This window comes from Mobula hypostoma, chromosome 2 (genome assembly GCF_963921235.1).
Source record: "Mobula hypostoma chromosome 2, sMobHyp1.1, whole genome shotgun sequence".
Lineage (NCBI taxonomy): Eukaryota > Metazoa > Chordata > Chondrichthyes > Myliobatiformes > Myliobatidae > Mobula > Mobula hypostoma.
In genome coordinates, this window is record NC_086098.1 from 33,951,531 (window position 1) to 33,977,793 (window position 26,263).

Below are 26,263 nucleotides of genomic sequence, written 5' to 3' on the forward strand. Positions count from 1 at the left end.
TACAAGAGGATCTAGGCCTCAGACTTCACAATGATGCCAAATGTAGGCCTGATCCCCTTTATTCTTATGATGCAAACCTTTTGATGCCTTATGCTGCCTGGCCACACTGTAAAGGAATTTCAAAGTAAATTTGTTATCAAAGTACGCATATGTTACCATGTACTACCTTGAGATTCATTTTATTGCGGGCATTTACAAGGAAAGCACTCTGTGTAGATGTGCTAAATGGTGTGGAGGGTGTTACCTGTGATGGACTGGGCTGTATCTACTACATTCTGTAGGCTTTTCCATTTAAGGGTTTTGGTGTTTCCTTACCAGGCTGTGATGCAACCTGTTAGTCAAAGTTTTGGATGGCATGCCGCATCTTTTTAAACTTCTAAGGAAGTAGAGGCACTGTAGAGCTTTCTTCATAATGGCATTTACGTGCTGGACCCAGGACAGATCCTCTGAAATGGTAACACTGAGGAATTTTAAGTTGCTGACCCTCTCCACCTCTGATTCCCCCAATGAGGACTGGCTCATGGACCTCCAGTTGTCTCCTCCTGAAGTCAATAGTCAGTTCCTTGATCTTGCTGCAATGAATGAGTGGTTGTTGGCGTGGCACCACTCTGCCAGATTTTCAGTCTCCCTTCTATATGCTGATTCATCACCACCTTTGATTTGGCCAGTGATAGTGGAGTCATCAGCAAACTTAAATCTGGCATTGGGGCTGTTCTTGGCTTCACAATCAAGTATAAAACAAGTAGGGCAGGGAACTAAGCACACAGCCTTGTGGTACATCTGTGCTGATGGAAATTATGGAGGTAATGTTTTTGACAATCCAAACTGACTGGGGTCTGCAAGTGAGGAAATTGAGGATCCAATTACACAAGGAGTTATTGAGGCCCAAGTTTTGGAACTTAGTGGTGAGATTCAAGGGGATGATAGGTTGAATGCTGAGCTGTAATCAATGAAGAGCATTCTGACATATACATCTTCACTGTCTAAGTGTTCCAGAATTTAGTGAAAAGCCAATGTAATGGTAGGCAAATTGGAGTGGACCCCAGGTTACTCCTCAGGCAGGAGATGATATGCTTCATGACCAACTTTCAAAGTATTTCATCATAGTGGATGTAAGTGCTGCTTGGCGATAGTCATTACCACGTTCTAGACACCTACTGGTATGCTAGATGCTGGCTTGAAGCAGGTGGGTTCGTCAGAACTGCCGAAGTGAGAGATTGAAGATGTCTATTTACACTCCAGCCAGTTGATTACCACAGTTCTTCAGTGCTCGGCCAGCTACGCCATCTTGGCCAGATGCTTTCCATGGATTTACCACCTCTTGAAAGATACTCTTATGTCAGCTTCAGAGACTGAGATCACAGGGTTACTGGGGGCTTTTGGAGTTTGTGAAGGTGCTTCCAGGTTCTGTTGGTCAAAGTGAGCATAAAAGACTTTGAGCTCATCTGGGAATGAAATCTCTTTGCTATTTATGTTCCCTGGTTTGGCTTTGTAGGAACTGATGGCATTCAAGCCTTGCCACATTTGTTGAACTTCCCCCTGTAATTTAAGTTTAGTCTAGAATTGTCACTTTGCATGTGAGATGGTCTTTTGAAGGTCATACTTGGGTTTTTTTTTACTTTTCCGGATTGCCAATCCTAAAGAGCACTGATCTAGCTCTCAGCAGATTGCTTCACTTGGTTCATCTCTTGCTTTGAGCTGGGGAAGACTTTGAATGATTTTGTGGACACACAATCATCTAAAGCCTTTATAAAGTCTATTACAGCCATGGTGTATTCATTCAGGTCCCTTGGTAGGGTTTTGAAAGTGGCTCAGCCCACTGACTCAAAGCCCACTGTCTTGAAGCTCTCTGCCTCCCATGATTACATCTTTGTCCTCCTTAGCCCTGGTGCCTTGCTGTTTAGTGTCTGCCTATACGCAGGCAGACACTAAACAGCCAGACGGTCAGATTTCCCAAAATGTGCTGGAGGGATGGTACAGTAGGCATTATTGATGATAGTGTAGCAGTGGACGAGTGTGTTGGCTCCTCTGGTGCTGCAGGTAATGGATTGATGATAGTTGGGCAGGGACTTTTTTTCCAATCTAGAGGGATTGAACTCCCTGGCAAGGTTGTAAAAGCTGACCAAAAGTTGCATCCAGTGTCACCTGCGAATTGTTATAAGTGTACATTGACTTGTAGCTTGCGTGCATTCGTAAACGGCTCAAAACATTGCACTTGGAGATAGATTTCCTTGGCTCACAGCTATAGATACCCATTCTTGGTCTATAACATACCACTAGTGGCATATTTCTGACTGGCATGGCACATATGGAAAGTTGTGTTACATAGCTTCAAATATTTGTTTAATCTTCTGATGAAAGTAGTCTCAAAATCAAATCAAAGAGTGATTTTATTGAAATGAATGGAACTCCTTATTTAAATAGTAGGGATCTTTCCCCCATTGCATGAAACCACTTGCAGCATCTGCTTTACCTCTCAAATGGCACTTTACACTGATGCTCTGAGCACAGGAGAGAATTAAGTATATTTGTAGAATTGTAACAGAACATTCAAACACATCACTTTTAAGTGTAGTCATGATTATTATGTAAACATCACATGGCAGCAATTTGTGCTCCACATCAATACTGGATAGATAGCAGTTACGATATATGACCAATGGGTCTGGTTTTGATGGTGTTGATTCAGAAATGCTTTCCAGTGCACTGTGAAAATTTGCTGTCATTCGTCATTCAGTAATAGTGCAGAACATTTTACAAGGCTGATAAATAAGCAGAAGATTTCGTGGCATCGTCTCATTCAAGTGGCAGCACCTCACTGGTGTAAGGCCAGATTATGTTCTAAACTTCCAAATAAAGTATATTTTAATCATTTGAAATAACTTCTTATTTCGTTGGCTAGCAGGCGGATTATTGTTAGAACTGAAAAATAGGATCACACTTCAACTCCATCAGTAAGCACTTTGCATATAGGTGTGCTGGAAAATTAAGGTGCTCCTCTGCTTAATCCAGCTAGAAAAAGCTAAGCTAAAGACGGAATCATGGGGGGGGGGGCACACTATTAATTCTCTTTTCAACAACTCCTTTAATAATCAGTGTGAGGCTTAATAACTTCATAATACCCCAATTTGCATGAACTAATTAGACTGTTGTTCCATCCCATCTTAATTTTGAATGTTTCTACTAAATCCCTCTTATCTATTCTGAAGTAAACCAATTTAAGTTTTCAGCATTTTTTTGTATTTATATTTCCTAATACCAGGCAGTGTCCCAGCATATCTGTGATGTATCACTTTTATTATATCAACATCCCTCCCATAATGAGAGAATTTGATTAAATGCAGCACTCGAGCTGTGGTCTTCCAAAGATTCTGTATCAGTGTCTTTCATAATATTTGGTGTCCACACATAAGCCTTAGCCAAAATTATAGGTTCAGAAATGAATGATATGTGATTCAGTTTTCACACATATCCTCAGATGGACTTTCCAGGGCACCGTTAGTAGCACCAGCTGTAATGCACCTATTACTAGGTCGCAGCTAACAAAACAAAAAGCTAAAGTCAAAACTGCAAAGTGTTTTAAAAATATTTCCAACAAACTAGCACATTGTTTTCCTTTTCAAAATGACACTAATAGCCCTTCCTGAACTGGGTTGATAACGTGAGAACACATGACACTTGGCAGTCATATCTTACAGAATAGTCTACGGGCCCATTTCTCAAGTTTTATTGCAGGCAAAATGGCTAGGTGGGAGTTCTGAGGCAAACTGAAACTTCCTGAGAACATGATGAACACCAGAGAGCATATGTAATTGCAAGTGAATCTTTTGACCCATCACTTTCCAGAGGTTTTGCTTTTTGTGATGATATGTATGTTATCCAGGTGAGTAACCTGCTTGTCAGAAATCCAACTTAATATTCAAGAATAGGGAGCTTTACATTTTATTTTGAAAAATGGTGTTCAGGATTTAATAGTAGAATACATTCACAACAGGGGCTATATCTATCCAAAAACAGATTAATTAATGTATGAGTTGCACTTAGCAAGATAACAGTATCTTGGACTATCATCCTTAACCGGACAGATAATTTATCTTTCCAATATTGTGAAACTCTTGCTCTTGCAACTCTGCAGAGAACATCACAAATCTGTTCAAAGATAAACATTGTTCCTTTTCATTTATTCTTTCCCACCCCCTTTCCTGCTTTGTTGGCTCTAAACAGGACTTGAAAAACAGAGGACAGCTGAGACAAACATTTTTCTTCCTTCCTTGTTGCCGAATCTGGAAAAAGTTCCCAGCTTCCTGTCATGAATAACTTTCTTTGACATGGCTGGGCCTTTCAAACAATATTAAAAAAGGAGTGAAAGGCATTTGTACTTCCTGTCTTACTAATAAAGCAGCTAATATAACTGGACTTGCTTTCCTTTGGGACATTCAATGTTCAGCCCTGAAGTTGAGTAAATGGAATATTGTTTTCCTTGATCTTACAGGTATATGTTTAGGAATAAAAAACTGGTGCCCACTGTTTTTGAAAAAAGGGAGATCAACTAAGTAACCACTGATGCCTGGTATCAATGTATTTTGTATTACAGAAAAAGACAGCAGTTGCCTTTTCCATTCTACATTCATAGCACCACACTTTACCAGCGACTCGGGTCCAATTCCCACAGCTGTCTGTAAGGAGTTTGTACGTTCTCCCCGTCGCCATGTGGGTTTCCTCCGGGTGTTCCGGTTTCCTCCCACAGTCCGTACTGTTTGGTAGGTTAATTGGTCATTGTAAATTGTCCCATGCTTAGGCTAGGGTTAAGTTGGGGGCTGCTGGCCCCCGTGTCTCGAAGGGCCGGAAGAGCCTGTTCCACGCTGTATCTCAATCAATCAATCAATCAATCGATAAATAGATAGATAAATAGAATTAATCTTCAATACTCCAAATCTATCATGTGGGAATAGTGCTTGCTAATTGGCAAATAATACTAATTTAATAAATACTGTAATAAGTTCACCTGGAGTTGTTTAGGAATGTTTTATGTAATTCCATGTAAATGGGTAGATTTACCTTTAAAATAACTAGCAGATGATCTCAAATGGGTTCCTTCCATTTGTTACTTCTAGTACAGCCTAACGTTTTTTAAATCTACTTCAATACAGCAAGGCTTCAATTTTTAAATAATGATCTTAAGATAACTTTTTTATTATATATTCAATCTCATTAGTGTATCATTTTCTACAATCCAAATATAATCCTGCCTGCTGCTTGTTGAATTGTATTTTGAATGGTGTTTGGACAAAAAGGTGAATTATTTGTGTTAATGACTTAGCTAAGAAATTACTGCTAATAACTGAAATAACATTTTTTGGGAGGACATTTTGTTAAAGTCTCAATTTCAGGTACTTGAAAATAAAGGGTTTATTAATGGATGTCAAATATGTTGATGCAGAGAGAAGCTCTTTGTGACCCTGCTGTAGATAATAACTTTAAAAATATGATTGTGGATGTGCTTTTTTTAAAGCTGATTTGCACATCTGCTTATAATTTTTTTTTCATTTTCCGTAAGTAAACAGTTAATACTAGAAAATTAGATGTGCTAATGCCTAAAATCTTCACAGTCTTTGAGCTGTTGGAGCTACTACAGCCTGAACCAAAGTACTTTCTTTCTTCTACCAGGAAGGAAATTTTTGTTGCGATATGCCTCTATTACTTCCCCTGCAACATCCGCATATTATAAACTTACCGAGACAGATTTTGGACTCCCAACCCTTTTCTAATTAAGTAGAGTATCATTTCACTTGTGTGTATGTTGCCCCTAAACTGCCATAGGAAATATTAGTCATCTCTTAATGCTTTAAAAACAGTTTCATTTGCACTGCAGTATTCAATAGAACTTCCTCTCATTGCTGGATTTGCTAGATCAAAGATAAACTCAGTGCTCAGCAAACCAAAACAAGACGTTAATTTTCTTTGACTAAACTGATGTGGCAGTTAGTTCTATGGAGTTTTGTCTAGTGGAGAAAAAGTTCTTGGTGATACTTCTCTTCCTTGTGTGTGTATGTGTGTTTTACATAAATAGATACACATAAATATAAGCACACACTTTCATATAATATCTGGTTTATGGGTTCCAGGTTATTTGGAATAGAATGAAAGCTTATGGTACATCCTGCCTTTTCTTTTGTACTCCGCCAGCAAACATCTTAGCCAGGAATTTCCCTTCTTAGGGGCAGGGCTCCCTCCACTGTTCTTAAATAAAGACTCTTAAGTGTCATGGGATTATATCTGAGCTGCTTTGTGCCATGACTATTTGAATGTGGATTTAAAAAATGCATTATTTCTCATAAGCAGACATGCAAGGCTTTATATGCTTTACTGTATTGATTATTTTGAAGATCTCAGATTAAACTTAAAATAGCAAATCATTAAAGCTAGTGTTAAAACATTGTACATTGCACATACAGTCCTGTAGGTAGTAGATAAGATTTTAAGAGTCCATTATTAAGGATGGGGTTTTGGGGTACTTGGAAGAACATGATAAAATAAGCCAGAGTCAGCATGATTTCCTTAATGGGAGATCTTATCTGACAAGTACATTGGAATTCTTGGAGGAAGTAACAAGTAGGATAGACAAAGAAGAGTCAGTGGATGTAGTTTACGTGGATTTTCAAACAAAGTGCGAGACAGGAGGCTGCAAAGCATTACAGGAGCCCTGGTTTTACGGGAAAGGTACTTGCATGGATAGAAGATTAGCTGACTGGCAGAAGGCAGAGTAAGAATAAAGGGGGACCTTTTCCCTTTGTCTGCCAGTGACTTGTGGTGTTCCGCAGGTGTTGGTGTTGGGTCCATAACTTTTCATGTTACATGTTAATGATCAGGATGATGGAACTGATGGCTTTGTGGCCAAGTTTATGAATGATACAAAGATAGGATCACAGAACTTTTCATTATTATTAGGAATCACTGTTCAATCTAAACTGCATCCATTTTTTCAGTTTTATAGTAGATCATATAATATTACAAACCAAAGTAAAGTCATTTAGCTCAATATGCTTTTGCCAACTGTAGAATAATCTAACTGACCACAATGCTCATCGTTAATACACAGTGAATTTTCTCATCTAGATTTTATTCATTCTAATGAAAGTAGGATCAACCAGGATAGGTCTTAGACAGTGAATTGTAGGGCACTGAGGAGTGTGTAGAACAAAGGGATCTGGGAATACAGGTCCATAATTCATTGTAAGTGGCGTCACAGCTGCATAGGGTCATAAAGTAAGCTTTTGGCATATTGACTTTCATAAATCAAAATGTTGAATATAGGAGATGGGATGTTATGTTGAAGTTGTATAAGATTTGGTGAGACCTAATTTGGAGTACTGTGTGCAGTTTTGGTCACCTACCTACAGGAAAGATATAAATAAGGTTGAAAGAGTACAGAGAAAATTTACAACGATGTTGCCAGGTCTGGAGGACCTGATTTATAAGGAAAGGTTGAATAGGTTAGGACCTTATTCCTTGAAATGTAGAAGATTGAGAAGAGATTTGATAGAGGTATAGATAAGGTAAATGCAGGCAGGCTTTTTTCACTGAAGTTGGGTGAGATTACAACTAGGGGTCATGGATTAAGGGTAAAAGCTGAAAAGTTTAAGACGAACGTGAGGGGAAACTTCTTCACTCAGAAGGTCGTGAGAGTGTGGAATGAACTGCCAGCACAATTGGTGCATGCGAGCTTGATTTCAGCATTTAAGGAAAGTTTGGATAGGTACATGGATGGCAGGTGTATGGAGGGCTTTGGTTGATAAGAGTAGGCAATTTAAATGGCTCAGTATGGACTATATGGGCTGAAGGGCCTATTTTTGTGCTGAACTTTTCTATGACTCAATGACTCTACCATTAGACTTGCTTCCAGCACACTTTTAGCCAGTCTGCTTCAGATCACAAAAACACTCCATTTTTACTTTCACTCATACTGGTGTGCTTAGTTTGTGCCTCACCTTAAATTTTTGTCCTCTCCTACTGGAAACAGCTTTCCCTATTTACTTTAAAAAAAAAATAATAATTTGTGATCTTTGAATTAGTTCTCTATTTTTCCTTAATTTTGCTACTTTGTGGAGAAAGGACTTTTCCCAAATTTTCCATGTAACTGAAGTTGCTCATTCTTAGTATAATCTAGAAAATTTCTTTTGTATTCTCTCTAAGGCTTTGTGCATTTTCTAAAGTGCTATACACCAAATTTAACACAGTGCTTATAGCTGAGGCTCAACCAATGTTTCTTTATGCTCTGCCAATAAATGCCAAAAATGCCATCTGTTTCTGTTTTAAGTAGTGTATTATTTTGAAATTGGTAAATTGTTTATTGTTGTTATGTACAGTATATGTACCAAGGTACAGTGAAAAACTTTGTTTTGCATCCATGCAGATCATTGAGATAAGAGAATGAGTAATAAAGTGTTACATTGACAAGGAAAGTGCAGTGCAGGGAGGCAATAAGATACAAGGTCTTAATGAGCTAGGTTGTGAGGTCAAGAGTTGATCACATTGTACCAGAGAACCATTCAGTAGTCTTATAAGAGCAGGACAGAAGCTGTCCCTGAACTGGTGGCGCATGCTTTCAGATTTTTGTATCTAATGCCTGATTAGAGTAGGGAGGATAGAGAACGTCCGGGGTGAGTGGGGTCTTCAATTATGTTGGCTGCTTTACCAAGGCAGCGAGCAGTATGGACAGAGCCTATGGAGAGGGGTCTGGTTTCCCTGATGTGCTAAGCTGTGTCTACAACTCTTTGCAATTTCTTGTGGACTTTGAATATGCACACCACTTATTTATTCCTAAACCCCATGTAAAATTTTTAATTTACTTTCTATGACCTCATTATTTTTCCTTAGAAAATGCAGCTTAGCACAATTCTCTGCTTCATTTTTCAACTGTGGCTGCATTTCACTAAGCCCTGTCCAATAGAAGTTTGATTAGAACATACATACATAGATCAGTAGAGCCACAGGCCTTTGGCCAATCATGTCTACGCTGACCATGATGCCTAATACCATTTGTGGTCTGTTTCTGTCTATTCCCTGTCTATTCATGTGCCCGTCTAAGGTGGCGTCTGAATGTTACTATCATATCTGCTTCTACCACCTTTCTTTGCAGTGCATTTCAAGCACCTACTACTCTCTGTGTAAAAAAAAGTTGCCTCGCAAACCTCCTTTAAACTTTCCCCCTCACTTAGAAAACTAATCAATGTTTCTGCTCTGGTTAGCTATCCAGGAATATGCTGGATTGTGTAGTTACGTGGTCGGGATGGTAAAACTGTGTGGAGTGATGCATTCTGAGTCAAATAGCCTACCTACACCAACTCTCTTTCGGCAAGTGAAATATGATTTAATGATTGTGCTCAAAATAAGTGCACTGTTTTGCACTTCAATGAGGTAAATGCAATTGCCTGGTGAAGGAGAGTGAGCATTCGTCCAGAAATAAAGAATAACAAAGATCATGATATGAAACTTGTTTACTACCATGAACTGTGTTAAGCTAAGTCTGCACTATGTGCTCTGGAATTGGAGCAAAACTCGTGTAGTCAATGATATGATTACTAATGCACAAAAGTTCAAAATTTTAACTTGAAGTGTAATCCGTTACAGTAGTTTGCTTTCTTTTACAAATTCTTCAGAAAATAATGATTATTGAATTCTTAATATCAAGACAGTTTCTAACAAAGAATGATTCCAAAATTGAAAGCAGAAGAGCAATATCCAATGTCTTCAAGGAAAATGAGAATTGTGCATATTTATAACTTTTTCCATTAAGTTTCCCTTCGTTGCCATGATTTACATGTGTTTCTATTATGCTGTCATTTATGAGATCCAACTTTGACATTGGAAATGTTTGAATGCATGGCCACATTTTCTCCTGCAGCCCAAGTTTGAGTGTTAAATTTTGTGCCCTAATGATTTCCACTTCATTTGCCTTGGCCACAAGCAAAGTAGAGGAAAATCAGGAATTCTGCAGTAATTTTGCTTGAAAGTATGGAAGTAGAAAAAACAACTCGTAACTATAAGCACTAATTTTGGTTTACATTATTAGGAGATTCTTCTTTACATAAAGTCATAGTGGAATAAAGCAGAGGAGAAAATAAATCTTCAGTCATTTACAGTAGCTTAAAAACAATTGAATGTTCATTTGGGAATCGAGGATCAGATTTATTCACCATATACGTATTTACAGTGCAGTGGTGGGAGTATAGGTTTCCTCTGCTATCTGAAAGTAGAGTGTTCCTATGAAGTCAAGTCAACTTTATTGTCATTTCGACCATAAGCTGCTGATACAGTACACAGTAAAAACAAAACAACGTTCCTCTAGGACCTTGGTGCTACATGAAACAACACAAAACTACACTAGACTATGTGAGACAGCACAAGGAAGGCTACACTAGACTATGTAAAACAACATTAAAAAACTGCACTAGACTACAGACCTGCACAGGACTACATAAAGTGCACAAAACAGTGCAGGGCAGTACAATAATTAATAAAAAAGACAATAGGCACAGTAGAAGACAAATTACAATATAATAATAAATGATGTAGATGTCAGTCTAAACGCTGAGTATTGAGGAGTCTGATGGTTTGGGGGAAGAAACTGTTGCACAGTCTGGTCGTGAGAGCCTGAATGCTTTGGTACCTTTTGCCAGATGGCAGGAGGGAGAAGAGTTTGTGTAAGGGGTGTGTGGTGTAAATGTCTGTAATAGCGGGAAGAGAGACCCCAATGATCTTCTCAGCTGACCTCACTATCCGCTGCAGGGTCTTGCGATCCGAGACGGTGCAATTCCCGAACCAGGCAGTGATGCAGCTGCTCAGGATGCTCTCGATACATCCTCCGTAGAATGTGGTGAGGATGTGGGGTGGGAGATGGACTTTTCTCAGCCTTCGCAGAAAGTAGAGACACTGCTGGGCTTTCTTGGCTATGGAGCTGTTGAGGGACCAGGTGAGATTCTCCGTCAGGTGAACACCAAGAAATTTGGTGCTCTTGACGATCTCAATGAAACCTTCCATAAGCCGAAATGGCGTGAAGCGAAGAAGCAATTACCATTAATTTATATGGGAAAAATTTTTGAGTGTTCCCAGACCCAAAAAAATAACCTACCAAATCATACCAAATAACACATAACACCTAAAATAACACTGACATATAGTAAAAGCAGGGATGATATGATAAATACACAGCCTACAAAAGTAGAAATAATGTATGTACAGTGTAGTTTCACTTAGCAGAATCGGGAAGATTTAGCCAAAGCCAATTTGTAGAAAAAAATCGGCACGTACACGCATGCACACACACCTGCCCGCGCAAGGCTTCACGGTCATGGTAATCTTTCTTGGGGTAAACACAAGTTTAAAGCCGGTGCCTTTTTTCATAAAAGTGAAAATCCTCTTCAGATTTCTTTTGGTTAGTGAAAACAGGTACTAATGTAGGTCTTTCATAAAAGCGAAGTGGCGTAAAGCAAACTTTCATAAAGCGGGGTCACCTGTACTAGATAGAGGGGAGTGGGGTTGGGGCTAACTGAAATGGGTGATCGTATTAACATCCTGGGGAAGAAACTTTTAAGATTCAATGATCCAATGTTAGAGATATGCTGAAAAGGAGTAAAATGAGATTGAAAGTAAATGATGAAACATATCCCAATAGTTCGCAACTCATTGTGGAAGATGATTTTGTTGTGGTAATAGAAAAATTACGCTGGCTAGGGAAAGACATTGGAGCAGCAAAGCTACTTTATAAACATGTGGACAATAGTGCTTTGTTTAAAACCTCAGGGCAGAAGTGAGTTAGAGCACACCTATTGGTAGCGTTGCTCTATTAGGCTTTAAAGACCACTCTTAGATGAAAGGTTAGCACTTTTTCAGGAAGATGGTGCCATTAAGTGGCGATTCTTTATGTGCGGCTCCAACGGGAATCATCAAATATTTTTATTTGAAATCCATAGTCGCAGCCATGGGTACCTCAGTAAGCGGCATCATTTTAGAGCGTTCAAAAAATTTATTGATACTGAAAATCGACAGATGTTGAATGGCAGACTGGGGTCATGAGTGCAGTTCCCCTTTAAGAAAATAGAATCAGGGATGCGGTGCAGGTCCACAGATGTGATTTAAATGCAGAGCCCTGAGACTTCCACTCTCGACAAACCTGCTGGCAAATGGGAAATCAGCTCACCTCAGAGAAAGATTGCTGTGGAACCAAGGGAACCAATACACTTGCCCAATTTTATATCACCATCAAAACACTAATCCTGCCATCCCACAGCCACACTTTGGAAAGTCAAAAGAAGAGTAGTTCTGCTCCAATTTTATACATGTTTTGAAAGGGAGAATAAAACTACATCTGTGCGAATCCCTGCAGCATCTGGTGACCCTGTGATCTCTGTCTTAGAGGCTAAAGTTTTTCAAGGGGGTGAACCCCTGCCAGGTATCAGGCCCTGATGGTAGGGATCTAAAAACCAGTGCCAACCAACTGGTGGGAGTGTTCAAGGACATCTTCAAACTCTCACTGCTGCAGTCAGAGGTACCCATCTGCTTCAAAGGGTGACAATCAACCAGTGCCCAAGCAGAGCAGGGTGAGCTGCCTCAACAACTATCATCTAGTGGGACTCAAATCTACTATAATGAAGTGCTTTGAGAAGTTATTCATGGCTGGAACCAACTCCTACCTAAGAGAAGACCCAGACTGCTGCAATTTGCCTATTGCCACAATAGGTTTACAGTGATGCAATCTCACTGCTGGCTCTCCACTTAGCCCTGGATCACCTGGGCAACAGTAATACCTATTGCAGGCTGCTGTATATCGATCACAGCTCAACATTCAACATAGTCATACCCTTGGTTCAAATCAACAAGCTCCAAAACCTAGGCCTCTGTACCTTCCTCTGCAACTGGATTGTTGACTTCCTCACAGACTGTGGTCTTTATGGATTGGAACTAACGTCTCCTCCTCACCGACAGTCAACACTGATGCACCTCAAGGATGTATGCTTAGCACACTGCTCTACTTTCTCTATAGACTGTGTGGCTAAGTACGCTGAAATGGCATCTATAAAATTGCTGACGTCCCAACTATTGTTGGCAGAATTTCAGATGGTGACGAGGCATACAAGAGCGAGATAGATCAGTTCGTTGAGTGATGTCACAGCAACAACGTTACACTCAACATCATTGAGACCAAGGAATTGATTGTGGACTTCAGGAAAGGTAAGTCAAGGGTACACGTACCAGTTCTCGTCGAGGGATCAGAAGTGGAGAGGCTGAGCAGTTTCAAGTTCCTGGGTGTCAGTTTCTGTGCTCAACATATTGATGCAATTACAAAGAAGGCACAACAGCTGCGATATTTCATTAGGAGTTTGAGGAGAATTGTGTCCCCAAAGACATGCAGATTTCTACAAATCAGCCATAGAGAGCATTTTAACTGCGTCACCATCTGGCATGGAGATGCCACTGCACAGGATTGGAAAAAATTGCAGAGAATTTAAACTTAGCCATCGTGGGCACTAGCCTTCCCCCATCCAGGACACGTTCAAAAGGCGATGCCTCAAAAAGGCGGCGTCTCTTTCTGTGCTACTCATTTAATTTTATATATTTTATATATAAATGTACTAGGTGTGTGTGAATGTTTGGTATATCTATTCACTGTAATTTTATTATGAACTATTTCAATGTATTGCTGCTGTAAAACAACAAATTTCACAAGATATGCCAGTGATGCTAAATCTGATTCTAATAATACGAATCATAATTTGAAAATGAATTGACGAAGTACAGCTTTGTCACTCTCAGTTTTGATTAGGGAGAAAGTTAAGTGTGATTTTCCAATAATTTTACTTTAAAATATGAATGGTAGTACGTCAATTATTATTGATGTAGTTGATATGAGTAAATAAAGATGAGGTAAATGTGGAACTACTGATTTTAAAAGTCTACATAAAGCACTTGCCTCCCAGTATCCACCACATTTAAAGAAGCATTATGTGTTAATGAAATACTAATATGACTTTGAATTTGATGCGTATGCTGTCAGAAATTCCTCTTGCATATTAAAAAAGCTCTAAACCTTCATTTTTGTCTGCTTTGTCAAGGCGTGCTAACTTGCCTAATTCTTAATTATCCAAATGAAATGTGGATTCTATAATCCAGTGTAGACGCCTAATAATTTATTATGTTTGAACTTCTATTGGTAAGTCACCACTAAGAACTTCAAAATAAGAATCGTACTTACAAACTGTGCATTGATCTGCATGTAAGTGTGTATAGCCTTTTGACTTGGTGTTATTGCTTTAATATTTCTCTGAACTTCGAGGAGACTATGCAAGTCCTTGAGTCTTTCCTCTGTTTGTCCAGTGATCTATTCCTGAGACAGATACTGAGGGCTTAAAATAGAGTATCTTGAGATGCACAACTGAGCTGACTGAGTGTACTCGAGCCTTGATACTGGAGACATTGGTCTGGGAGAGAACACTGGCAGTGGTTCATATGTCCTAGTGAACTGGGCAGATTTTGTGGAAACAACATTGGTTGTATTTTCCCAATGAATTTGTATGCCTGCAAGGGATATCCTGGGTTTCTGGAGTATATAGGATGGCAGGGATCATTGTTTTATGCCAGCTAGAAGCCTTAATTTTCAAATATCCTTCTGTTCAATTTTCCCAAGGCAATGCTGTTGCACTGCAAGTGGTGTGAGTCTCATCTCTGATGCCTTCCTTTGCTGAGAGGAGATTCCTAAAATACGGAATGTTTTCCAAGGTCTTTTCATGAAATTTTGATTGTCACAGGGCAGATTGGTGAAGGATTTTGTCATGCAGATATTTAGTTTAAGGCCAATCCTCTGATGTGCTTTGGTGAAAGCAGTGACAATGGTTTGGAGCTCTCGGCAGGCAGAGGCTGTAAATGGCCTGACTTTTGTTGTAGTCAACAGAGAAACAGTAACCGCTATTTATTTCCCATGTTGCTGCTCAGACCTTTGCAGGCCTTAAAAATGGGGATGCCCACTAATGGGGTGCTGATCCTTATATGAGCAGATAACATAGCACCAAGGCTGTTCAGTCACAATGACACATTCTCACTACACCAGGAAGAGTCTAAGAAGTAAAACAACAAGAAATATAAATAATGAAGGTTCTTGGCCTGAAACATCAATTTCTTTATTCTCCTCCATACTCGCTGCCTGTCTTGCTGAGTTTCTCCAGCATTTTGTGTGTGAAGCAACAAATATAAATAATGTTTGTATCATTTTACATGAGGCAAAATTAGATATTGAGACTTGTAATTGAGATTAAGGAAAAGTACTTAAGTGAAACAAAAACGATCTTTTTTTTTACAAAACTACACATTAATTTCCAATGGAATTTGACTCTGCCGTTTTAATGATTTTAGGGTCACAGTTTGTTCAGCAGTAAATATCACATTATGCCACTACAAACTCACCCACTCTTTTGTTCAGAAGCCATCTTTATTGCAGAACCATTGGATAATTAAATGAATGTCACTCCTATGATTTAGATTTAGAATTCCTTGACAAAAATAGCAATAATGCAAACTGGGTAAGAACATGATAGCTCTCATTGCTACTTCTGCAATTTTCCATTTGGCAGCATGTGCACAGATGTCCAGGGTTGTTTCAATGAGTGCTAATAATGCCACAGATAAAATTTTCTTTATAATGTAATATTTTCAATAGAGAACAAAAATTAGAATGATGCCAAGATTTCTTCCCATTAAAAAAAAACCTACTTTGCATTTGCAAAAAAGTTGGCATTTTCCCATCGGATAATGAAGATGTTTTGAGATAATAGAACTTAGGTGCAAGATCAGCCATCTTCTTGAAAGGCAGAGCAGAAAGGCTGACTGCTAGTTTGTACAATTATATACTGTGGCTTTTGTTTTCTTATGTTTCAGGTATTTGCAATAATAATGAAAACTGCTGACCTGGAGCAGACAATGAGACTATTAGCTGTCAATTCTAGGGCAAGTAGAGTTAATGAACATCTTAACTGGTCTTGGGTGCCAATTTATAAGTCCCCTGTAGGAAAATCCTGTACTCGCCAAGTACTTCCTTGGCTGAGTTTGTATTTTCCCATCTCAAATGCCTCGCAATCATCGAGTGCTGCCAGCGTGTGGGCGTTTCAGTGGAGATGCTCAACAATGTTAGCTGAACTGTTACCCACAAAGGCAAAAGCAAAATATAGATCTTGATGGGAAATTGATTCTACATCTGCAGATAGCTCTGATCAAAGAGAATTTTAATCCTTTTGATGGTGTTGCCTACAGTATGTGGAACACATGATTCATTGTAACTCATTTTAAAATAGTGTGGTATAATTTTTAAAATGAGTGAACTAAAGCTAACATTTCCACAACCACTATGCTATATCATTGTTTAAAACATTAATATAGACAGAATTTTTGCTGCAGAGAATCTCAGGATGTTCCATGTAGCACAAGGTTCAGTATAATTATTCAGTGCATATGGAGTTCTTATTGCATAGAAATTGGCTTGTCCAAATTCTGCTTTAGTATGTCATCATGTTCCCTTATTGTAATCATAGACCCTCTTGGTTGATGTTTCTGTCAGACCCTGGCAGAAAACTTTTTCTTTACCTGTATGACAGGGGTGTGTATAAAATACTGGCCATTGCATCACATATTTACTTTGTTGCATTTCAAATTTCTAGCTCTTTTAAATTAGGTACTAATTAGGTAGCTACTTCTTGGGTGTTATTTCTTCATGTGTGTTTGCTGATTTTCTTAACTAGTTACCAGAGTTAATGAATGAAGTAATCAGCTGGCTATCCACAATCTGTAATTTATTATCAGATCAAATGTTTTTTTTTACAACAGCCATCCAAATCAAGCCCACCTTATTCCCTGACAAGTCCTAATGCCAATTGCTATTATTTGCTTCATGTACACAGTTCAGTTTGTTTTTGGTATTTCTCTGCATTCAACATTCATATTTTCTTTCTAAAAGACCAGTACTCGGTTTAGTACAGTTAGATATTGATATCATTGAAGTTTATACCTTAGCTTATTAGTTATGAATTGAAAACTCTTTAAAGTAACTGTAAAGGACAGAGAAACATAGCATACAACATACATCGTAATTATCCATGCAGGGTTTATTGGTGTCTGTCAGCAGTAGTGGTTTTCTCACCTTCATGTTGAAGATCCAGCTGAGATAGCTAAGGAATTTTTGCACAAATCTCTTAACCTGTTTGTTTCCACATTCTAATACCTTTTACCATGGCAGTTTATTTCTAGTGCAGTAACTTGTTCTCTGTAACATCATGAAATTATGTAAGGCAAAGCATAACTATATTATAATAACACTTACAATTTCTGGCCCATTCTTTGATTTGCAAATTTACAACATGAATTTCAAATTTAAAAACAACCTTGTTAGTGACAACAGAATAACAGAATTATGTAGTGATTCATAACTCATTTAATGTATTCAACCTGTGTATTTCAATATTTTTGTATTTAATGCTCATCTGTTGGTCAGAAGGCACAATAATTTCAATGTTAATGAGATTCTGCCCATGAGCATTTATTTACCTTAATATATCCTTATCTGCTACAGGTCATTATCAATGTTGACTTCTTGACAAGCATTTTCCTGATAGTTATTCTATTATTAAAATTACTCAAACATGGAACACCAGTTATTGTCATTATAGATATTAGTATCACTCAGCTTCAGATTTAGGTGAGGGTGAAATGAGCAATATGGTGAATTGCTATGCCTGAAAACACAGTTAGAATAATTGTACAATACCTATCACTAGTGTTACAAGATGGGTCTTAAAAATAGAGACATGTGAGACAGTGGACACTGGAAATCAGTTAGAGGAATTTTGCAGGTAAGGCAACATCTGTACAGGGAAATAGTTGATGTTTTGTGTCGAGACCTTTCATTACAACTGGAAGTGCAGAGGGAAGATAGCCAGTGAAAAGAGATGAGAGGAAGGAATGGAGCTAGAGCTGGCTGGTGATAGGTGAATCAAGGTGACAAGGGGTGATTGGCAGCTAGAGGAGGGAAGAGTGGAAATAGCCACAGAGGCTGGGATGTGATAGATGGAGGCAACAAAGTGCTGCTAACCATGGAATCTAATGGGTAAGAAAGGAGCACGGAACTAAATAAGGGAGGTCGGGTGGTGGGAGGAGGATGTCAGTGTGATGAGCAAAAGGAGTGGGTGGAAGAGGAGAAAGAGGCTGGGTGATATGGAACTGTGGGATATTGTGCTGTATGTTTTCTATGTTTCTATCAGGAGAAAAGAGAAAAGGACAAGAAGGAGAGCATTTTACCTAAAATAGAAGACTTTATTATTCACAAACTCAAGAAAAAGTGCTGCAGATGCTGAAATCCAAGTAGCACACACAAAATGCTGGAGAAACTCAACAACAGTTGATGTTTCAGGCCAAGACCCTTCATCAGGATTTTGGCTTACGATGTTGTGCGTAATTAATTAAAGTAAGGAAGCCTAATCCCTCCTACCTGTACATTGTCCATATCCCTCCTTTTTCTGCATACTAATATAGCTATCTTAAAGCATTATAAATGCCTCTATTATACCTGCCTTCACCACCATTCCAGGCACCCACCACTCTGTGTGAAAATAAACTTCTGATGCACATCTCCTTTGAACTTTCCCCCTCTCACCTTAATGCGTACCTTCTAGAATCAGACAATTCAAAGCTCAAAGTACATTTATTAGCAAAGTATGTATGCAGTATACAACGCTGAAACTTGTCTTCCCCACAGCCGGTCACGAAACAGTTTGACCTTGGATAAAGGATCTTGGCCTGAAATGTCGACTGTAATTTCCCCTTTTGATGTTGCCTAACCTACCGAGTTCCTCCAGTAGTTTGTTTTTTGACAAAATACTTGCAGTCTGAAAAATAGCACAAGATCAGTCTAGCAAATTGTAAATGCCTTTGATAAGTATTTTAAAACAAATATTTCTAATTTTATAATTAAATAGGAACAGCTTCTTCCACTCTGCCATCAGATCTCTGAATGGACACTGAACCCACATATACTACATTATTACTTTTTTTGCTCTCCTTTTGCACTATTTATTTAATTTACTTTATATGTTTTTAAATTGCAGTTTATAGTTTATTAATATGTATTGCAATGTAAAACAAATTTCATGGTATACTGTACATCAGTGATATTAAACCTGATTCCGATTCTGATTCATGTAATTCTAAACAATTAGATGGATTTAGAATATTAGATTTACAAACAGAATGCCCATCTACATGGTTGGGCTGTTCTCCCATCAGATAGGTTAACTGAGGATGTTCAAATTGACTTCTGCTTTAGCGGAATGCAAGATTTTAGTTTTGTATGCCAAATTACATAGAGTTGTATTCTCTTAATTGTATTTGTTGGATTCAGGGTAGAGGTCAGCTGGTTGGTCATGTATTCTGGATAAAGATTCTATCAGTTGTCTGCTCCTACTCCTCAATCCTGTAGTACCATCCTACATGGTGCAATTGAATCTACCCTGAATAGTTTCTTTCATCTGATTACAGATTAATTTCAACCACATATCTGTTAATCAGAAGAAACAAACTGCCCAATCTGCCTAACTAACAACAGAGCATGTTTTGAATACTGATGAATTACAGATCCTCTTGATGATAAAAGGTATAGAGCTTCAAAATGCATTTTTTCTAAAATGGAGTTTGTCCAAATACTTGATTACAATGGTTGAGTAGAGAAGGTATCGTTCGCAGGTAAATGATGCCTCAATTATCTAAGTCCAAATATTGCCCCCCTTTACTGTAGCCAAATGAAAATATATTAACAGAATATGCAGAAATGAGATTAGTAGGGAATGTGAAAATTCAGTAAGTATTGTAAGAATTAAATTAAAATGTGTGATGCATACCTGTAAAATGTGGTTAATTGATTCTTTCGGAATATGATGCCAGTGAATGAAAGTTGCCCTTATGCACTAACATAAAGCTGTAGTTTTCAAATTATATTAATATTTCCACCTCTCCCCACACTCTCTACCCTCCCCTTCCCATTTTTTTGAAATATACAGTATAAGCAAGCTATTCATTTCTTAGCAGTTGCTTAAAAATCACAAAGTATTTTTGGTCTGTATGAAACTATTGTCATCTCTCTGAATACAGCCTGTTTTTTTTTGCCCCCTCCTAATAGAGTGCATACCGCATAACTGGAATGACGTTTCTGGCCTGCTGAAAACGGAAGGAACAAGAAGCTTGTTGTTACTGAAACAAGGCTCTGCCAGTACACTGTATACCTGTGTTTGTGTGCGTTGGGTGAGCAGTTGTGACAATTCACTGACCTGCACATTACCATCAATCCCGTTTACTTGTCTGAATGTTTTAGTCAATTAAAGCCAGATGTTTGGTGTGTATGTAGGTGGATAGGTGCACAGATTACTAGCTGCCAGTTGTGTCCATTTGTGTTATATTGATCAAACTGAATGAAATCATTGTTGCCCAAGTACTTGTAAGGAGTAATTTTTTGCATTTGTACTCACTGTAAATCCTCATTCACATCAAGAATATTTGGGTACACAGCCAACAGGGTTGTGAAGCCAGTAGATTACTTTTATTCTAATTTAAATTCAAAATGTTTATTTCTGAATGATACTGTTTGATTTCAAAGTTCCCTACAATTACCCAACTGAAGAAAAACTGTCAGGTTTATAAAAAGAGTGACCAACTTTTGAAAAAATTATAATTTTGCATGATAACAGAAATTTTCTGTAATAAGGCAAAATTAACTCTTAGTTAAGTGATCTGTCAATTTCAAGGAACTATTATTGTCAAGTTTTGGCATTTTAAAGAGTATGTAGAAATACTGACAATCTGAAAGCCTCTTAGTTTTCCATATTTGCATGTATAGACAATGAAAATTTTGAAATCAGTGTGCAAGGTCTACAAAAGTCAGGATTGCTATAGAAGGGCGTTGAAGAAGATGGGAATTAAATGTCTCATTGTCACCAAATGTGTGTTGTGTTTTTCTTATTCTCATGTTTGTGACTCCATAGTGTTTCTACAAATGGCTATTAAAATCCGGTGTGTAGAATTCAAACTTTTTAAATAAACTTTTGATAATTGCAAATGATTTATTTACAACTAGTATTTCATAATAGATATTGAGAAAAGGAAGAATACTGTAAGGAGTTTCTCAACACCGTTATCTGAACACATTTGACTAAGTTGGTATTGGTGGGGGTGGAGAACCTCAGATATATAGTTATCCCAACTCCTTGACAAAAACAGCAGCAGCATCGGTATATATAATTGGGGGGGGGGGGCAACAATAAGTCATGAAAAATTTCTTATCAAAATTTAAAAAGTTAAAAATAAATTTATTCATTTTCTTGCAGGCATTCACAGTACAACAAAGAAATACAATAGAATCATTGATAAACAACCAATGTGCAACCCATTAAAATGTGGAATTTTGTGTAAATCTATGACGACATAAATAATGCTATATTAAAGTCATATCTTGGCACTTTTGATAGTCAACATTTTGGAGCCTGATCTTGACATATGGATGGTGGCAAGGTGCCAAAGTGGTAGCCATCACCAATGCAAGGAAATGAGATAACCAAAAAAGAAAACCCTCTGAGCAGTATTAAATTTCTAAAGGTCTTGCCTGTAGCGGCATTAGACATTGCAGGTCCAACCCTATTACCAACATGGCATTCCCTTTTCTTCGTTGTGGTGCCAGTAACAGAAGTTTCATACAAACAGCTTTCGCAGGGAAGACAGTTAAAGATTGCTTCTCTGACCTATCCTATCAATGGCTTTGGGCACCTGTATCAATTGTGGTTGATGACTTGATACTCACAGTTTCTTACTCTCTGGAACCTACTATTTTTGCCCAAACCACACGTTCATACAATGTCTAATTGATTGAACAGCATGCCTTTCTTGATATAAATTAATACCATGGATTTAAGTAATTAAATAGCACTGTCAAAATGTCCAACTGACATACGTAATTTGGAATAAAACAGAGGAGAATAGTGATAGACTGAGGAAACCAACAGAGCGCTCAGCACCGATAAATTTTTGGGTAATGGGGTCAGCATAAAATCATGACTTTGAGTAATAGATCAGCCACGCACGGTCTGGAATCATGGAGCGATAAATGGCATTATCATTTTTGTGTTCCAAAGAAAGTAAAGCGACAAATAAAATTTCATGCAAAAATAATGCAGCCATGTACTTTAAAAGAAGAGACAATATAACAAAGGTAACAATTCTCAAGGGAAGCTTAAGTTAAAGTTCAAGCTTATTGTGGTATAGAATAACCAAACAAAACAATGTTCCTCTGACCACGGTGCACCCATGCAACATATATGACACACAGCATGTAGAACAGAGTTTTATAGAGGTGCAGCATTACCTCACAGCTCTTGAACCCAATGCCCCAATTAGTGAAGGCCAACAGACCATATGCCTCCTTAACGACCCTATGATCTTGTACAATAATTTCGAGGGAGCCAAGGACATTGACCTTAAGATTCCTCTGTTCTTCCACATTGCTAAGAAACCTGTCATTCACCCTGTACCAACACACACAAAATGCTGGTGGAACGCAGCAGGCCAGGCCGCATCTATAGGAAGAAGTACAGTCGACGTTTCGGGCTGAGACCCTTCGTCAGGACTCCGCACCAATGACCCTTTTTTAAAAACTTCTTCAGCAAGGACTTTCCCACCCCCTCCGATGACCCCTTTTTAAAGGTTTTTAAATTCACCCTGTACTCTGCCTTCAAGTTTGAGCTTCCAAAGTGAATCATTTCACACTTTATTGGATTGAACTCCCTTTGCCACTTTTCATCCTGTCAATTGCCTATTGTAACCCATGACAACCTTCTACACTATCCACAACACCACCAACGTTTGTGTTATCTGCAAACATACAAATAAAAAAACTCATCTTTCCACTTCCTCATCATTTATAAAAATCACAAAGAGCAGAGGTCCCAGAATGGATTCATGCAGAACACCTCTCGTAACAGCCATCCACGCAGAATAGCCTCTGCCTTTTGTGGGCAAGCCAATTTTGAATCTACACAACCAAATTTCACTGGACCCCATGTCTCCTGACTTTCTGAACAAGGCTGCCAGAGTGAACCTTGTTGAATGCCTTAATTAAAATCCATTTACAACACATGTACTGCTTTATATTCATCAATTTGTTTTGTCTCTTCCTCCAAGAAGTCAATCAGACTCATGAGGCCTGACTTGCCCCTCACAAAGTCACGCTTATATCCCTCATCAGACCATGCTTCTTCAAATGCCTGTAAATCCCGTCTCTAAGAATTCTCTTCAATAGTTTGATATATTTATTTATTTATTGAGATACAGTGTGGAATGGGTCCTTCTGGCCCTTCGAGCTGCACCGCCCAGTAACCTACCCTCCCCCCCCCCCATTTAACCCTAGCCTAATCACGGGACAATTTACACTGATCAACTAATGCACCAACTTTGGGCTGTGGGAGGAAACCGGAGCAATTGGAGGAACTACACATGGTTACGGGGAGAACGTACAAACTCCAGCTAGAATTGAACCCGGGTCGCCAGCACGCTAACGCATTCTGCTATCTACTACACTACTGTATAGCTGTATGAGTCATTGGAAAAAGCATGTGAGATCATGTGCTTTATTAATAAAAGATAAGGGCATAACAAAAGAGTTAATATAATAAGATATTGTGGCCAGTTCTGGTTCCAACACTTATGAAAGAAAATGAAGACTTAAGGTGGCTGAGAAATGATTCATTAAAATAGTTTCAAATAAATCTGAAGAATCTGGATTGTTCTTGGAGAAGAGGTAGTTAAGAGAAGTCACAGTAGGTATTTTATAAGGGTGAAGGGTCAAGACAGATTGGACATGTTCTCATTTGTGGAAGGTTCAGAACCGCAGAAGACAGAGTTGTGGAGAAGTAAGTGGTCCCCATTAAGAATGACTTACCTAACAGGATGGTGGAGGCACATTGAGTTGTGGTTATCAAAGGAGAAACAGTCCCCAGCAGCAGCAGCAAGGCCTTAAATGAAATGAGAAAAATGAAATAAAATAAAAAGATAAAAACTCTTCAAAGCTAACAAAATACAATAGCTAAATAATTGCAAAAAACATTAGGGCAAATACAAATAACTAAATATTGCCATCTTTCTTCTCCACAGCCATACAATCCCCATTGAAAGCAATCAGCTCTAGCATCCTCCAGTCCAACTTGATAACCGGATCCAAGAGCAGAGACCCCAGTGTAAATACTGCAGTTTCATAGCAAGTTCCTGCTTTGCCTTTGGATTCCATGCATGTCCCACAGCGGCAGTGCAGTGTAGCTGGGAAATCACAGAGCTCGCCCAGTGAGTTTAAGACTTCCTCATTTGTGTGGGAGTTCTGAAACTTGGCAGAACTTACACTGAGAAATGCCTGCAGTTCCATACGGAATTGCCAGCAAAAGCCAAGCCAATATTTTTGCCAGAAGTAAACATGGTCCTATTAGCTGTTCTTGAAAAAATTCCCAGTCCTATTGTGTTCAAAATAAATAGTTCATCCAATCAAAGCTATTGACACCCCTAAGCAATCATCACAAAGTTAGTTCAATAACTCATATCCTGATTGTTTAACATAGTTAATTGACATATTAATTTTTTCCTGATGTTACGAGAAGCTCCAGCTTCCAGGATTTAGTTGCTCAAACTCTCCAGAGTATGGATAGCTGACACGGCCCCCTTTAAGGGTTCAGGACAGTCCCACTAATTGGCAATCATGTTTTGGACAGCAAGAATTGAGTATTTAAAGAGTACCTAAAGTGAGGTTCAGTGTTCAATTAAAAGCCTAACTAGAGATATTGTCTAGCAACACACATCAAGGTTGCTGGTGAACGCAGCAGGCCAGGCAGCATCTCTAGGAAGAGGTACAGTCGACGTTTCAGGCCGAGACCCTTCGTCAGGACTAACTGAAGGAAGAGTTAGTAAGAGATTTGGAAGTGGGAGGGGGAGGGGGAGATTCAAAATGATAGGAGAAGACAGGAGGGGGAGGGATGGAGCCAAGAACTGAACAGGTGATTGGCAAAAGGGATATGAGAGGATCATGGGACAGGAGGCCCGGGGAGAAAGACAAGGGGGGGGGGATCCCAGAGGATGGGCAAGGGGTATAGTCAGAGGGACAGAGGGAGAAAAAGGAGAGTGAGAGAAAGAATGTGTGTCTCAAAATAAATAACGGATGGGGTACGAGAGGGAGGTGGGGCATTAGCGGAAGTGAGAGAAGTCAATGTTCATGCCATCAGGTTGGAGGCTACCCAGACGGAATATAAGGTGTTGTTCCTCCAACCTGAGTGTGGCTTCATCTTGACAGTAGAGGAGGCCATGGATTGACATATCAGAATGGGAATGGGACGTTGAATTAAAATGTGTGGCCACTGGGAGATCCTGCTTTCTCTGGCGGACAGAGCGTAGGTGTTCAGCAAAGCGGTCTCCCAGTCTGCGTCGGGTCTCGCCAATATATAGAAGGTCACATCGGGAGCATCGGATGCAGTATATCACCCCAGCCGACTCACAGGTGAAGTGTCGCCTCACCTGGAAGGACTGTCTGGGGCCCTGAATGGTGGTAAGGGAGGAAGTGTAAGGGCATGTGTAGCACTTGTTCCGCTTACAAGGATAAGTGCCAGGAGGGAGATCAGTGGGGAGGAATGGGGGGGATGAATGGACAAGGGAGTCGCGTAGGGAGCGATCCCTGCGGAAAGCAGAGGTTAGGGGAGGGAAAGATGTGCTTAGTGGTGGGATCCCGTTGGAGGTGGCGGAAGTTACAGAGAATAATATGTTGAACCCGGAGGCTACTATAAGCCTACTGACTCTCACAGCTATCTGGACTATTCCTCTTCTCACCCTGTCTCTTGCAAAAATGCCATCCCCTTCACGCAATTCCTCCATCTCCGCCGCATCTGCTCTCAGGATGAGGCTTTTCACTCTGGGACGAGGGAGATGTCCTCCTTTTTTAAAGAAAGGGGCTTCCCTTCCTCCACCATCAACTCTGCTCTCAAACGCATCTCCCACATTTCATGCACATCTGCTCTCACTACATCCTCCCGCCACCCCACTAGGAATAGGGTTCCCCTGGTCCTCACCTACCACCCCACCAGCCTCCGGGTCCAACATATTATTCTCTGTAACTTCCGCCACCTCCAACGGGATCCCACCACTAAGCACATCTTTC

General features: G+C 39.2%; 1 protein-coding gene across 9 annotated transcripts in view; it reads left to right on the forward strand.

The window, feature by feature from the left end:
* The window catches only part of supt3h (SPT3 homolog, SAGA and STAGA complex component), a 425,840-nt gene extending 404,692 nt beyond the window's left edge, over positions 1-21,148 (forward strand). For all 9 annotated transcript variants that reach the window (XM_063035264.1, XM_063035273.1, XM_063035254.1 and 6 more), the window contains one exon: positions 20,210-21,148. In XM_063035264.1, coding sequence (XP_062891334.1) covers positions 20,210-20,251 — 42 coding nt within the window. In that variant the 3' untranslated portion in view covers positions 20,252-21,148. The remainder of the gene's footprint in view (positions 1-20,209) is intronic.
* The last annotated feature ends 5,115 nt before the right edge of the window (positions 21,149-26,263 follow it).